General features: G+C 43.5%; 1 protein-coding gene across 6 annotated transcripts in view; it reads left to right on the forward strand.

Moving 5' to 3' along the window:
• LOC138642407 (uncharacterized) overlaps nt 1-14,931 on the forward strand; it is a 231,528-nt gene that overhangs the window by 151,942 nt on the left and 64,655 nt on the right. For all 6 annotated transcript variants that reach the window (XM_069730531.1, XM_069730534.1, XM_069730535.1 and 3 more), the window contains 3 exons: nt 9,622-9,666; nt 11,272-11,313; nt 13,005-13,049. In XM_069730531.1, coding sequence (XP_069586632.1) covers nt 9,622-9,666; nt 11,272-11,313; nt 13,005-13,049 — 132 coding nt within the window. The remainder of the gene's footprint in view (nt 1-9,621; nt 9,667-11,271; nt 11,314-13,004; nt 13,050-14,931) is intronic.

Here is a 14,931-nt window from a genome sequence, read left to right on the forward strand (position 1 = left end):
GAGAGAGAGAGAATTCGACCAGACGTTCTCAAAGAGAAAAGCGTCTTGGAGTCTCATATCTCTTTCCTCTGGATCTCATCGCCAACCGGAATGAGAGGCGATGGAGAACGACCTCTCCCTCTGTGGATCCGCCGACTGCTAGACTTGCCACTAACACAGTCCTCATGCGGCCCGGTGGGGCGACTCTGACAGATTCCATCGATAGGATCATGGAATCCTTCGTGAATTCGGCTCTCGAACCTGCCGCATCATCCCTATGCCCGGCTTTCGCTTCCACTTGGGTTTCGAAGTCGGTATCCGAAAGGGCTAAAACAACTCCGTTGGGGCATTCAAGCCGGAGCTCCACCAGACTGGCTGGCGGAAGTTGCCACCCAGATTACTCACGCCGAGGAATAATTTGTTCCCTGCATGTCGTGTCTTCTGCCGCTCAGACACCCAGTAATGTTGCCAGCCGTCGCACTGCTTGGCACACGAGTCATCAAAGAAGTCCCTTACGAGCCTGCCTTCTTCAAGGATCACGTCTTTTCGGTTCCAAGCTGGACCAAATTATTAAGGACGCCACTGGCGGCACCAATTCTCTTCTTAGGCGGCAACTTCGGTCCTTTCGGCCTTTTTTTCGTCGTTTCGCGACATCAGATTCCTTTTCGCAACAGAGGCCACAGGCACGTTAAGGAAAGAAGGTATTCTTCGACTCAATCCTTCCTGGTGTTCCCGCTACTCCTAAGGTGGATTCTCCAGGTCCAGGTCTGGAAGTTCCACCTAGGCAGGACCCACGACTAGACCCCAGCCCGTTTCTCAGGCTGGGCAGCCGTCTCCTGTTCCTCAGGGACGTCTGGGTCTCCTCAGTAGAGGACGCTTGGGCCAGGGCACTTGTATCCTCTAGATACAAAATCTTCATTTCTCGGCCCTGGGATCGTTTTCTTCGAATCCCAACTTCCAAGAGACCCCGCTCTGGTCCCGTGTTTCTTTACAGCCATTGTTTCCCTCCTTAAATCCGGGGTAATCGTTCCCGTCCCAGAACAGGAACGGTTCAACTGTTCACAGGCTTCTCTTAGAATCTTTTTGTACTGACAGAGGATGACAAGGTTCGTCCCAGTCCGGATCTCAAATTGCTGAACAGGAAGTTTTGTCGGAGACACTTCAGGATGATATTCCCTCGTTCAGTAATCGCTTCCATGGAGGCTCAGGAACTTCGGTTTCAGGCTCCCGAAAGTCTATCCATCTTTCCCAACACTCTAGCCGTTACGGGTGGCTCGTCAACAGGAAGAAGTTCAGTCTTGTTCAGTGCCTCGTATCTCCGGGCATGTTCTTCGACATTTGTCGGACCAGAGTCTTCCTTCCCGAAGACAGGATATCCCTCCTTTGTCAGGAAGTTCGGTTGCTCCAGGGTTTTCGGTTCCCCTCCTTTCCGATGGGCCTTAAAGGTCCTAAGGAGGTTGGTTGCAACATCGGAGGCAATTTTCCCTTTGCCCATTTCATTCAAGACTTCTTCAGCAGGCTATTCTATCACAGGGGGACAGGTCTCTCGTCTCCTGCATCGTCCGATCCGGCTTTCTCCCGGGTCAAACGGTTCCTCGACTGCTGGCCGAGGTCGCTTCTCTTATCCCGGAGTAGATCCTTCACAGCATATCCTTCCTTCCCGTTCCCTGGCAGGTGGTGACGACGGACGCCAGCCCGCTCGGCGGAGACGCGGGACTTTGTCACCTGTTCTTTTCAGGGTTGTTTGATCGGCGCAGGAGTCCTCTTTGCCGATCAATGTCCTCGAGTTCCGGATCTTCTTTCTGTCTTTCCTTCACTGGGCAAGGATTCTCAGCAGCCTGCCAATTCGAATCCAGACAGATAATGACACAGCTGTGGCATATGTCTACCACCAGGGGTGGACTCGGCGTTCTCTGGCATCGGCCGAGATTCCAGGATCCTCCTTTAGACAGAGGCAACGGTCCTGGTGAGCTCTGCAGTGCATGTCCCCGGCGTGGACATTTAGGCCGCCGACTTCCTCGGCCGCGAGGGCCTCGCGGCAGGGGAATAGTACTTCAGGAGGTTTCCTATCGGATTGTTCTTCGATGGGGGACTCATGGCATCCCGATTGAACAGGAAGGTCCCTCGGGTCGGCCCAAGGTTCCGCGACCCTCTCACAGTGGTGTTGACACTCTGGCCATTCATTGGTCGCAGTTCGTGCTCCCCTATCATTTCCCTCCCCTTCCCTTGCTTTCCAAGCTTTCGAAAAAGATCAAGGCGGGATGGGTGCCGGTCATTCTGATCGTCCCGGATTGGCCCAGGAGGTCTTGGTTTGCAGACATCGTCAATCTCCTCGCGGACTCCCCTGGTGCCTTCCAAACAGACCCGAGCTGCTGTCTCAGGGTCCGATTTGCCACCCGAATTATCGGTCGCTCTGTTTAACGGCGTGGCTGTGGACTCCACAGTTCTAAGAGCGTCCGGCCTTTCGGCCCGGATGAGTCACACTATAATCCAGGCTAGGAAGCCTTCGTCTTCTTCAAGGATCTTCTATCGTACCTGGAAGGCTTACTTTCGTTGATGCGAGGCCAACCGCTTTTCACCTATGTCCTTTTCCCTGCCTTCCATTTGGGTTTCCTTCAGGCAGGACTGGATTCGGGCTTCGCTCTCAGTTCCCTAAAGTGCCAGGTTCCTGCGCTCTTCTTCCCTTTAAGAAGACGTTTTCTTCTTAGCCACAGGTTAAGACTTTCCTTCAAAGAGTAGCCCACGCTGTCCCTCCGTACAGGGCCTCTGTGGATTCATGGGATTTAAAGGATGTGCTGGTTGTTCTAGGGGTTCCCCCCTTTGAGCCTCTCAGGGAGTTTTTCTCTGTCAGCACTATCTCGGAAGGTGGCTTATCTCAGGTCCATCTCTTCGATCCGCCGCGTTTTTGAGTCGGCGGCCATTTCTTGCTGACCTCCTTTCTTGATTTCCACCAGGACAAGGTGGCCCCAGGTCTCCGCCTTCCTTCCTTTCACGAGGTGGTTTTCATCTTTCCACCTCAACGAGGACATCGTTCTACCTTCCTTTTGTCCAGCTCCGACTCATCCTCTGGAGCGATCGTTGAACAGGCTGGACCTCGTCAGGGCAGTGAGGATCTCCCTGGCTAGCACGGCCGCTTTCCGAAAGATGGATTCTCTTTTCGCCATCCCTGATGGCGTGCGTAGAGGCCTGCCGGCTCCCATGGCGACTATTGCTTGCTCGATTAGAACGGCAATTTTGGATGCTTACCGGGTCAAGAACAGAGTGCCCCCTCCTGAGATAAAGGCTCACTCTACCCGGGTAGTCGGCGCATCCAGTGTGGTACGTCACAGGGCTTTCGCCGACGGCTTTGCAAAGCGGCAACCTGGTCTTCCATCCACACGTTTCACCGAACTAAAAGGTCCATACCTATGCTTCGGCTGACTCCAGCCTGGGCAGAAGGATCCTGCAGGCGGCAGTGGTGAGTCCTCGGACTTGATGGAAGTATGTTTATCCCACCCCAGGGACTGCTTTGGGACGTCCCATGGTTCTTGTGTCCCCCAATGAAAGGCGATAGAGAAAACAGGATTTTTGGTTGCTTACCGTAAAATCTGTTTCTCGGAGCCTTCATTGGGGGACACAGCACCCTCCCAAGTTGAACAGCTCTGTTTACTGTATACGTTTGAGTTCTTTGAACACTCTTTGAGTGTTTGAAACTGTTAATCTGTGGAGCGCCGTGGAATTTGTTGGCGCTATATAAAGTAAGTTTATTATTATTATTATATTATTAATCTTTCTCTTTTACACGTTGCTTCTCCTACTGCTTTCTCACTAACTGAATATCCTACTTCCTGTCGGTAGGGTGTATACTGCAGAGGAGAAGCTAACTTTTTTATTTGCATAGTGTCAGCCTCCTAGTGGCAGCAGCATACACCCATGGTTCCTGTGTCCCCCAATGAAGGCTCCGAGAAACAGATTTTACGGTAAGCAACCAAAAATCCTGTTTTTTTCCTTCCATGTTGCTTCTGCTGCTGTGAAGCACCTGAAGGGTTAATAAACTTCTTGAATGTGGTTTTGTGCACCTTGAGGGGTGCAGTTTTTAGAATGGTGTCACTTTTGGGTATTTTCAGCCATATAGACCCCTCAAACTGACTTCAAATGTGAGGTGGTCCCTAAAAAAAATGGTTTTGTAAATTTCGTTGTAAAAATGAGAAATCGCTGGTCAAATTTTAACCCTTATAACTTCCTAGCAAAAAAAAATTTTGTTTCCAAAATTGTGCTGATGTAAAGTAGACGTGTGGGAAATGTTATTTATTAACTATTTTGTGTCACATAACTCTCTGGTTTAACAGAATAAAAATTCAAAATGTGAAAATTGCGAAATTTTCAAAATTTTCGCCAAATTTACGTTTTTATCACAAATAAACACAGAATTTATTGACCTAAATTTACCACTAACATGAAGCCCAATGTCACGAAAAAACAATCTCAGAACCGCTAGGATCCATTGAAGCGTTCCTGAGTTATTACCTCATGAAGGGACACTGGTCAGAATTGCAAAAAACGGCAAGGTCTTTAAGGTCAAAATAGGCTGGGTCATGAAGGGGTTAAAAGAAATTAATGAATTGTTGGTTTTTGTTCATTCTGCCTTCCAAAAATCAGAATAGAAAGCGATCAAAAAATGTCATGTGCCCAAAAATGGTACCAATAAATACGTCAACTCGTCCTGCAAAAAACAAGACCTCACATGACTGTCTGCCAAAATATGAAAAAATTATGGCTCTCAAAATATGGTGATGCAAACACTATTTTTTTTCAATAAAAACAGTCTTTTAGTGTGTGACAGCAGCCAAACCTAAAAAGCGCTATAAGGTCTCATTCACACGTCCTGATATTTCCGGTAACGGAGATGTCAGTGTCCGTGTGTTTAATACTTGCTGAACACGGCTCTCATTCTCCCCTGCTCTGCCGGCGATTGGCGCTTGCAGGGTAGAATGATGAGTTACATTTAAGTAATAAGAGACAGCGGGTGGCAGCTGATGGGACTATTACTCCCATCAGCCTACCCCTGCTGCTGCTAATAACAGTGACAGCAGTAAATAAATACGGTAATTAAAAAAACGGCATAGGTTCCCCTTATTTTTGATAACCAGCCAGACAAAATTCACAGCTGGGGGGCTGCAACCCTCAGCTGTCGGCTTCAGCAAGGTTGGATATCAAGAGTAGAGGGCTCCCCATGCCATATTTTTAAATTATTTAAATAAATTAAAAAAAGGCGTGGGGTACCCCCCATTTTTGACAACCAGCCTTGCTAAAGCACACAGCTGAGGGCTGGTATTCTCAGGCTGGTAAGGGGCCACGGATATTGACCCCCTCAGCCTAAATATTGCAGCCCGCAGCTGCCCTGAATAGGCACATCTTCCCACTTGCCCTATAACGGTGGCAAGTGGGGTAATATTTGTCAGGTTGATGTCACCGGTGACATTAAGCCCATGGCTTAGTAATGGAAAAGCATCTATAAGATACCTATCCCATTATTAATCCTATAGTTGTATGGTAAATAAAGACACAGCAAGTCCATCCGCCGCGCCTGCTGTCACTATTATTAGCAGCAGGGGTAGGCTGATGGAAGTAATAGTCCCAGCAGCTGCCGCCTGCTGTCTCTTATTACTTAATTGTAACTCTTATCATTCTCTCCTGCTCACGCCGATTGCCAGCAGAGCAGGGAAGAATGATGAGAGCCGTGTTCAGAGTCGGGGAACAGTGCTTACTGTAACGCTTCTTCCCCGGCGCCGATGTGTGTCATATGGATGACTTCCATGTGTGTTATGTGTATGCACGTGTGCGGTATGTTTTATGGCCTGGGCTGACATTAAAAATGGACATGTCAGTGTGTTTCGCCCACGGACTTATGGTCCGTGGAAACACTGACATGTGCACAGACCCATTCACTTGAATAGGCAAATAGCGCTCCATTCCTTCCCAGTCTCTCCACATGGCTAAGTAGTATTGTACAGCCACATATGGGGTACTGCCACATTCAGTAGAAATTGTGGGACAAATTTTGTTGCCATTTTTACCCACTTCTTCTGTGAGAATGTAAAATCTTTGGCTAAAACAAAATTTTGGTGGTAAAAGTGTAGTTATTTTGTCCTCACTGCCCAGTGGTATAAAATTCTGTGACACACCCATGGTGTCAATATGATCGCTGCACCCCTAGATGAATTCATTAAGAGGTGTAGTTCATAAAATGGGGTTTACTGCTGTTTTGGCACCTCATGGGCTCTCCCAGTCGGTCATGGCACCTGCAAACCATAACCGTAAAATCTGGCTCTCCTTCCCTTCTGAGCTCTGCCATGCGCCAAACAGTGGTTTACCCCACATATGGGGTATCAGTGTACTCAAGACAAATTGCACAATAAGTTTTGGGGTCCAGTTTCTCCTGTTACCCTTGGGAAAATAAAAAATTGGGGGCAAAAAGATCACTTTTGTGGAAAAAGTATGATTTTTTATTTTTATGGCTTTGTGTTATAAACTGTAGTGAAAAACTTGTGGGTTCAAAGAGCTCACCACGCATCTAGATAAGTTCCATAGGGGGTCTGGTTTCCAAAATGGTGTCACTTTTGGGGGGGTTTCCACTGTTTAGGCACATCAGGGGCTCTCCAAACGCGGCATGGCTTCCGAACTCAATTCCAGAATATTTTGCATTGAAAAGTCAAATGGCGCTCCTTCCTTTTCATGCTGTGACATGCGCCCAATCAATGGTTTACCTGCATATGCGGCGTACTCAGGACAAATTGCACAACATCTTTTGGGGTCCAATTTCTCCTGTTATCCTTGGTAAAATAAAAAAAATTTGGTCTGAATTAAATTTTTTGCAAAAAAAAAAAGTTAATGTTCATTATTTTTTAAGCATTCGAAAAATTCCTGTGAAGCACCTGAAGGGTTAATAACTATCTTGAATGTGTTTTTTTAGAATGATGTCACTTTTGGGTATTCTCTATCTTATAGACCCCCTCAGTGACTTCAAATGTGAGGTGGTCACAAAAAAAATGGTGTTGTATAAATGAGAAATCGCTGTTTAACTTTTACCCCTTATAACTTCCTAACAAAAAAAAAATTTTTTTTAAAGTATTTTGTGTGACATATCGCTGTGATTTAAGGGCATGTAAATTCAAAGTTGGAAAAATATTAAATTTTCAAAATTTTTGCCAAATTTCCATTTTTTTCACAAATAATCGCAAGTCATATCAAATAAGTGTTATGATAGGAGACCCAGGAAGACCCCACTTCCTACCCCGAGACATAAAAAAGCCAGGCTGGAATTTGCCAAAACTAACCTGAAAAAGCCTAAAACGTTTTGGAAGAATGTTCTCTGGTCAGATGAGACAAAAGTAGAGCTTTTTGGGCAAAGGCATCAACATAGAGTTTACAGGAGAAAAAGAGGCATTCAAAGAAAAGAACACGGTCCCTACAGTCAAACATGGCGGAGGTTCCCTGATGTTTTGGGGTTGCTTTTCTGCCTCTGGCACTGGACTGCTTGACCGTGTGCATGGCATTATGAAGTCTGAAGACTACCAACAAATTTTGCAGCATAATGTAGGGCCTAGTGTCAGAAAGCTGGGTCTCCCTCAGAGGTCATGGGTCTTCCAGCAGGACAATGACCCAAAACACACTTCACAAATCACTAGAAAATGAGAAAGCACTGGAGACTTCTAAGGTGGCCAGCAATGAGTCCAGACCTGAATCCCATAGAACACCTGTGGAGAGATCTAAAAATGGCAGTTTGGAGAAGGCACCCTTCAAATATCAGGGACCTGGAGCAGTTTGCCAAAGAAGAATGGTCTAAAATTCCAGCAGAGTATTGTAAGAAACTCATTGATGATTACCGGAAGCGGTTGGTCGCAGTTATTTTGGCTAAAGGTTGTGCAACCAAGTATTAGGCTGAGGGTGCCAATAGTTTTCTGGCCCATTTTTGGAGTTGTGTGAAATGATCAATGTTTTGCTTTTTGCTTCATTCTCTTTTGTGTTTTTTTCATTTAAGACAAATTAAATGAAGATAATAATACCAAATAATTTGTGTTTGCAATCATTTTCAGGAAGAAAATGAGTATTATCTGACAGAATTGCAGGGGTGTCAATACTTTTGGCCATGACTGTATATGAATTCCCTAAAGGGGTTTAGTTTCTGAAATGGGGTTACTTCGGGGTTTGTTTACAGCGACTGCTCTCTATACACATAACGGGTCGCTGAACCAGTGCTGCGCCACTTCCCTGACTGAAGCCGCAACGCTGCGGGGGAATAAAGTTCATTTTCTCCCCAAGGCATTCGGTTAAGGGTGGGCATCGGGCAGGTTAGTAACGCAGTTAACCTGCAGATTAGCCCCAAGAAAAAGTACAAGAAAAAGTATGTCCATGCATAGGGATCACCTATATAATGTCAATAAGCTTTATTTAAATTGGGCTTACCCACAATAAGACAACCTCTATCCTCATCCGCCTGAGTAATAATCGTTTTCAGGATACCGAACATGATAGACTAGTATATTCCTAAACAGAGGGGAGTTTTTTCCATGATGATGCCACAGATTGAGTGGCAATACATGTGGGGTCTTTTCTCAGTCTATTAGTGCCTTACATTACAGGTCTCTTCCGTTTTCATTTCTGTTTTGTTACTTTTGATTCTGGTTCCTTGTTCTGGCAACACACTACTTTACTTCCAACAGGTGGCGCTATAGAGTTCAAGTTCTCTTTTTCTCTGAAGAGGCAATTTGCATACTTTATCTGATGGTATTTTTATAGGCATGTTTGTACATATTGTTTCTTTTTGTGTGTTTTTTTTTTTCATGTCAACAATAAAACAAAATCAACATTTTATAGTTTATCCTTATGCATTTTCATACTTTTTCTCATACTTTTGGTACTTTTAACTATATGCTAGGTTGATCCTGACTGATTTGGCAGTGCCCTCATTTCTATTCAGATACATCTGATAGTTATCATTTATGTAGCCCATTTTTACAGGTGTCGTGAATTTTATGTAGATTTTTTTCCCCAGCTGTTCCTAAAGGAACTTGACAGATTCCATAACTTATAACAGGTCACTCAGGTTTCCTTCGGATTTTTTAATAGTTAATTTTGCTAAACAGGACTAGTAGAATTGTTGTCAGGTGCAATTAAACCCTTCGTTAATGGAAATCTGATGCCAGTGTGATCATGGCCTATTGATATTGCTTGTTTTTCACATAATGTGTAATAACAGCTCTGTTATGACGTGCTCTTAGGTTGAAGGGGTTTTCTGGATCTTTAACCCGTGTCTGATCAGTGGGGTTTGTGTAGACCAGCAGAATTGACCTCTGCATCCCCTTCATTGTTTATTTAGACGTAGTGTCTGGTCTATCCTGATGGCTATGCCTTGTACTGCAGCTTAGCGCCATGAGTCCTGCAGCCCCTTCATTCTCATTAGTGGGTGTCGAACCCCATAACAGTCGAGCACCGATTGCCTTTCCTAAAGAAAGGCCGTAAGTGCTTAAATCCCAAATAAACTCTTTTAGTAGCATTATGTAGAGTATAATCTAGACTAAATATGAATAGTGCTTTCAGTAAGAAATTTCTTATCACATTATCTTGGTTAGTGATTAATTTTTTTTCTTTGTTCCTTTTAAGCTCAACCAGTAAGGAACGTGAACCCTGCAGGAAATGTTCAACCAGGTATGCGGATATTTATTTTACATTTTCCTTTAGTTAAATAATGCTTCTGTAAATTCTGCATCACACTTCAGATTCTGAATTACAATAATTGCCATTTCTCAAGTGGCAGGGACTCAATGTCCAGCCAAGATTTGTGATGTGGATTTAATAAAGATATTTTTATTGGGAGACTGTGTGCCAGACTACCTGTCCATTGTTTCTAATATTGTAGTGTATAGGCAATCAAACAATGGCAGACTCTGGTTCCCTAACAAGATTAATGAAACATTATAAAATATTTTTAAAAATATAAATTAATATATGTTTTGTTTAGTTTTTTATCTGGGTAATTGTTTGAACAAAAAACATATATTTTAAAAATTCCCATATGGTGAATACCGAAATGGAAATAAAGAAAAATGTCAGAATGGCAGTTTTTTTCGTGTCATCACCTCCCCAAAAAATGAGAGACCCAAAAGTCATTTGGCCACAGTCCTAATTTAACACGTTACACCAGCTCAAATTTAAACATGTTGCGTTACATGCCACTGTTAGAGTGGAAGAGAAATGTGTAGAAACACCATGAAAAATGATCTCTACCTACTAACTTGATCATTCCAGGCCTCATACAGTCCTGTTTATGACCAGTGGACTGATATAGGTGTACAGATAGTGTCAAGTTGATTAGGCTACAGAAACCTCTAGCAAGTACTAAAGCGGTTTCATTACTTGTGCAACTGGACCTGTTTTATGAATTTTAATTTTTTCCTCCCTGTAGCGGTTTCCAAAGGAACTTGACAGAGTCCATTAGTTATAACTGGTCACTCAGGCTTCCTTCAGGTCTCTCCAGGTTTTTTAATAGTAATTTTACCAGACAGGACTAATAGAATGGTTGTCTGGTGCAATGAAAACCTGACAGTGTGAAACCAATGTGGTCATGGTCTACCAATATTGCTTGTATTTCCTCAATTTTGCATCAACTGCTCAGGCACATGCTGCTGTAATGTTAAAGGGGTTTTCTGGAGCTTTAACCCTGAAGACTAGCAGAAGTGAGCTCTGCATCCCTTTCATTCTTTACTCAGTGTCTTGTCTATCCTGACTGCTCTGCCTTGTACGGCAGCTTAGTGCCATGAGCTCTGCAGCCGCTTTATTCTCATCCATGGGGCTCAGACCCCAAAACCATCAATCATTGACTATCCTACAGATAGGCAATGAGTAGTGATGAGCGAGTGAGCACTCTCAGGTGGGAGTATTTGTTAGTGTTCGGAGATTTAGTTTTCGTTGCCTCAGCTGCATGATTTACGACTGCTAGACAGCTTGATTACATGTGGGGATTCCCTAGCAACCAGGTAACCCCCACATGTACTCAGGCTGGCTACCAGCCGTAAATCATGCAGCTGCGTCAACAAAAACTAAATCTCTGAGCAGTTACAAATACTCGGAGACCACCTGAGCAATGAGTACACTCGCTCATCACTAGCAATGAGTGTTTAAATCCAAAATTCATGCTTTTAGGTTGCACTAGCAGCATTCTATGGACTAATGTACGCTAAGTGTAGGAAAAGCAGTGTCCTTGAGAAATTGCTTGTAATCTCAATGTGTTGATGACTAACTTTTGTTTTTAAGCTCAAGAAAAAAAGTTGAACCCTGCACAGAATACTCAACATGGTATGACGATCTTTATATTCCATTGTTCCTTCTGTAAAAGCTGCATTTTCAGACCTGCTGATCTAGGTGTACGCTTCATACTGTGCATTACAATGCTCCCATTTCTCAAGAAGCAGTACGTTGCTCATCAGCTATGCCAAGTGATAGTCCTGCCATAGGAACTCGCATTCCAGCCAAGATTTGGCATATGGCATTAAAGGGTTTTCCTACAAAGTGCATTTTAAACAATAGATCTTGAAATAAAAATAATTTCCACAGTTGGATGTGTTAAAAATAATGTTCCGGTGCTGATATAATCTTTATAAATGTGCCCCTGCTGTGTACTGTGTAATGTGTCTGACCGTACAGGGACATGGTCTGATCATATCACAGAGTAAAAAGAGTGGATAAAGATAGGACAGCTCGGGGATCACAGCCGTTTCTTTTTGTGAGAAACCTTATCCTGCCTGTTTTTAAACAATATTTTACCTGAAAGAAAGAATCATTTGTGATCCCTGTGCTGTAATTTCTATATACTCTCCCCCACCCCCCGCCCAGGAGCTGTGGTATGATCAGACCATGTCCCTGTACGGTCAGACACAGATATTAGGCTACGTTCACATTAGCGTTGCGCTGCCGTGCGTCGGCGACGCGACGCACGCTAAAACGCACGCAAACGCGCGCGTTTTGCGACGCGTGCGTCGTTTTCCGAAGAAAATCGGACGCACAGAAAATGCAACTTGTTGCGTTTTCGTGCGTCCGACGCCAGCGGCGAAAAACGCCACCCAAAAAACGCACGCGTCCCCTATGTTAAACATAGGGGCGCGTCGCCGCTGCGTCGCCGACGCAACAGCGGCGCAACGCTAATGTAAACGTAGCCTAACACAGTACACAGCTGGAGCACATTTATAAGATTATCTCGGCACAGGAACATTTTATTTTTTTAAACACATCCAATTCTGAAGTTTATTATTATTCCAAGATCTGTTAAATCAAATATACTTTAGCTTGTGGCACAACCTCTTTGAATCTTAACTAACTCTTTTTAGGTTATAGAATGTAATGTACGCCAAATGTAAGAAAAGTACTTTCATTAAAGGGGTTGTCCAACTTTGTGGAATTTTTTGCTTGTTTAAATGCATGGTTTCTTTAAAAAGTTTGCAATTTGCTTCCTATAGCCGCTGTATTGCATTTTCTTTTGCCAGCTGAAGAATGAGTTACCAGGATTGGCTACATGATCTTTATTGTTGGGGACATGATTTGGTGGCACTTACTGTTATATAGGTATGACAGGTTCACCTCCTGCTCTTGTTAGTGCAGCTTTCCTCGCAGACTACACAGCTCTCTGGGTCCATACAATGGCTGCTAGTGAAAGAGCATGTGACCAGACCTGTCCATCACATGTTTCTCCACCAGCAGCCATTGTAAAGGCTCTGCAGTCATATAATGGTAAGTGCCACAAAAGCAATGTCCCCAGCACATCTTCAAGATGGTAGTCAATCCCGGTAACTCATTCTGCAGCCAGAATACAGTGTATATAGAGGATATAGGTGGCAAATAGTGCAAAATGTTTATTGAAACCCAATGGGCAAAATTTTTTTGCCCGAATTGTATGCATTTCAGAAAAAAATGCTTCCTGAAGTGGACAAACACTTTTAAGAATTCTTTCAATCTTTATTTGTGTTTGAGACTAATTTTTGTTCTTTTTTTAGTTCAAGAAAAACAGAACGTGAAACCTCCAGGGAATGTTCAACCAGGTATGCAGACAATTGCATTGTCCCTTGGTTTGATAGCTGAAAGAAGCACTTTTTAACCCTTTGTATAAATCAGACTTTTAAGTTACATACTTGAGGTTTTTTTTTTCCCCCCCCGAATATGGAAAATGACTGTTTGCAATTTTCACAAAGGGCATGGGATTTTTTTTAGACTCCAACTTCCAGTTTCATAAACACAATATGTACATTAGACAAATGAACCAACTCGGACCCTATGTGTTCTATTGAATCTATTGAGCATGTATAAAGTTCAATGTGGAGGGGTGAGTATGACTATTGCGATCTGTGGATTCTGATGACAAAGTATTGGTTTAAAAAAAAAAAAAAAAAATTCAAGTGGCCATTGTGAAAATTGCAAGATTACCATTTTTAAAAAAAATAAGATCGTAGCAGGAAAAAAAATTGCCAAAATGTATTTTTAAAAAAAATACATCTAAGGCCTCTTTCACACTTCCGTCTTTTATCTCGTCGAAATCCGTCGATTTTTAAAAAAAAAAAAAAAAAAAACAGGATCCAGCAAATTTTTCTGGTGGATCCTGTTTTTTCCCATAGACTTGTATTAACGACGGATTGTGACAGATGGCCATCCGTTTCATCCGTCGTGCACTGGATCCATCAGAAAACTGCTGTCCGGGCAGAGAAAAAGTTCAGAGGAACGTCGGAAAATCGCTCAGCGACAGATCCTGTGCTGCCCGTCGTCAGCTATAATGGAAGCCTATGGACGCAGGATCCGTCGCTGAGCGTCAAAAACACGAATCCAGTGACGTATCCCGTTTTTGTATTCTAAGAATGCCTGGAAGGATTTACTAGTCGGGGAAAACGCTCTCTTTACTAGTCAGGGAAAAATTCTCTCTAACACAGTAAGGCCTCTTTCACACTTCAGTCTTTTTGTTTCAGTCAAATGCCGTCATTTTGTGGAAAAAAAAAAAAACGGATTCCCGCTGAATCCGTCTTTTTCTCATAGACTTGTATTAGCAACGGATTACGACAGATGACCTTATGTTTCGTCCGTCGTGCGCTGGATCCATCGGAATTTGTTTATCCGTCGTCTGGAAAGGACGGACAAAGTAACGTTTTTTTGTCTGCGTCGAAAAGTCGGGCAGCGACTGATCCAGTGGCGTCCGTCGTTGGCTAGAATGGAAGCCTATGGGCGCAGGCTCCGACGCTGTCCGTAAAATGACCGAATCCAGCGACAGATTCTGTTTTTTTACACTGAGCATGCTCCAAATCTGTATTTAGTCGCCAACTGGCCAGAAGACAGCCCCAAATCTAAACCTGCCATGTGGCTTCATTCCGCAATGTGAGGGCTGGGTTGGTCGGCTTGAGTGCACCATACATGACAGCAATATTGGAGCCGATCTTGAATTCATGCTGCATCAGAAATATTTTAAAATTTTATCAAAATATTGAGCATAATTTTCAATTTATGTCAAATATAGTATTTTGTTTTTGGTTCAAGATTTTACATCTGCATTGACTGATGCCATTACCAACCATTGTGTTTATTAGTATATGCAAGTGTTGCTGCCCAATCAAAACTATTTACCCATCAGCTATAGTTGAATTTATTTATTTTTTACATCTTTGGTTTTGAGTTCTGACCTTTATCATAGAGTTGAATGGATGTCTTGACTTATTCATTCATTAAAATCATGGATCTGAGAGCGAGTTCCATGTGACTCGGAGCATGTCCTATTCTGAACTTGATTTGTGGATCAGAATTGAGCAGTAAAGTCTATATGAATTCATGAGACGGATGAAAATCGGAGGCTTTTAGATTTTATTTCTCATGGATCTGTTGCTTAGTGATAGATGTAACTATAAATGTGACCTTCAGTGGAGAAAAACGGAAGCAAATTGGGTA

Source organism: Ranitomeya imitator, chromosome 6 (genome assembly GCF_032444005.1).
Source record: "Ranitomeya imitator isolate aRanImi1 chromosome 6, aRanImi1.pri, whole genome shotgun sequence".
In the NCBI taxonomy this organism is placed as follows: Eukaryota; Metazoa; Chordata; class Amphibia; order Anura; family Dendrobatidae; genus Ranitomeya; species Ranitomeya imitator.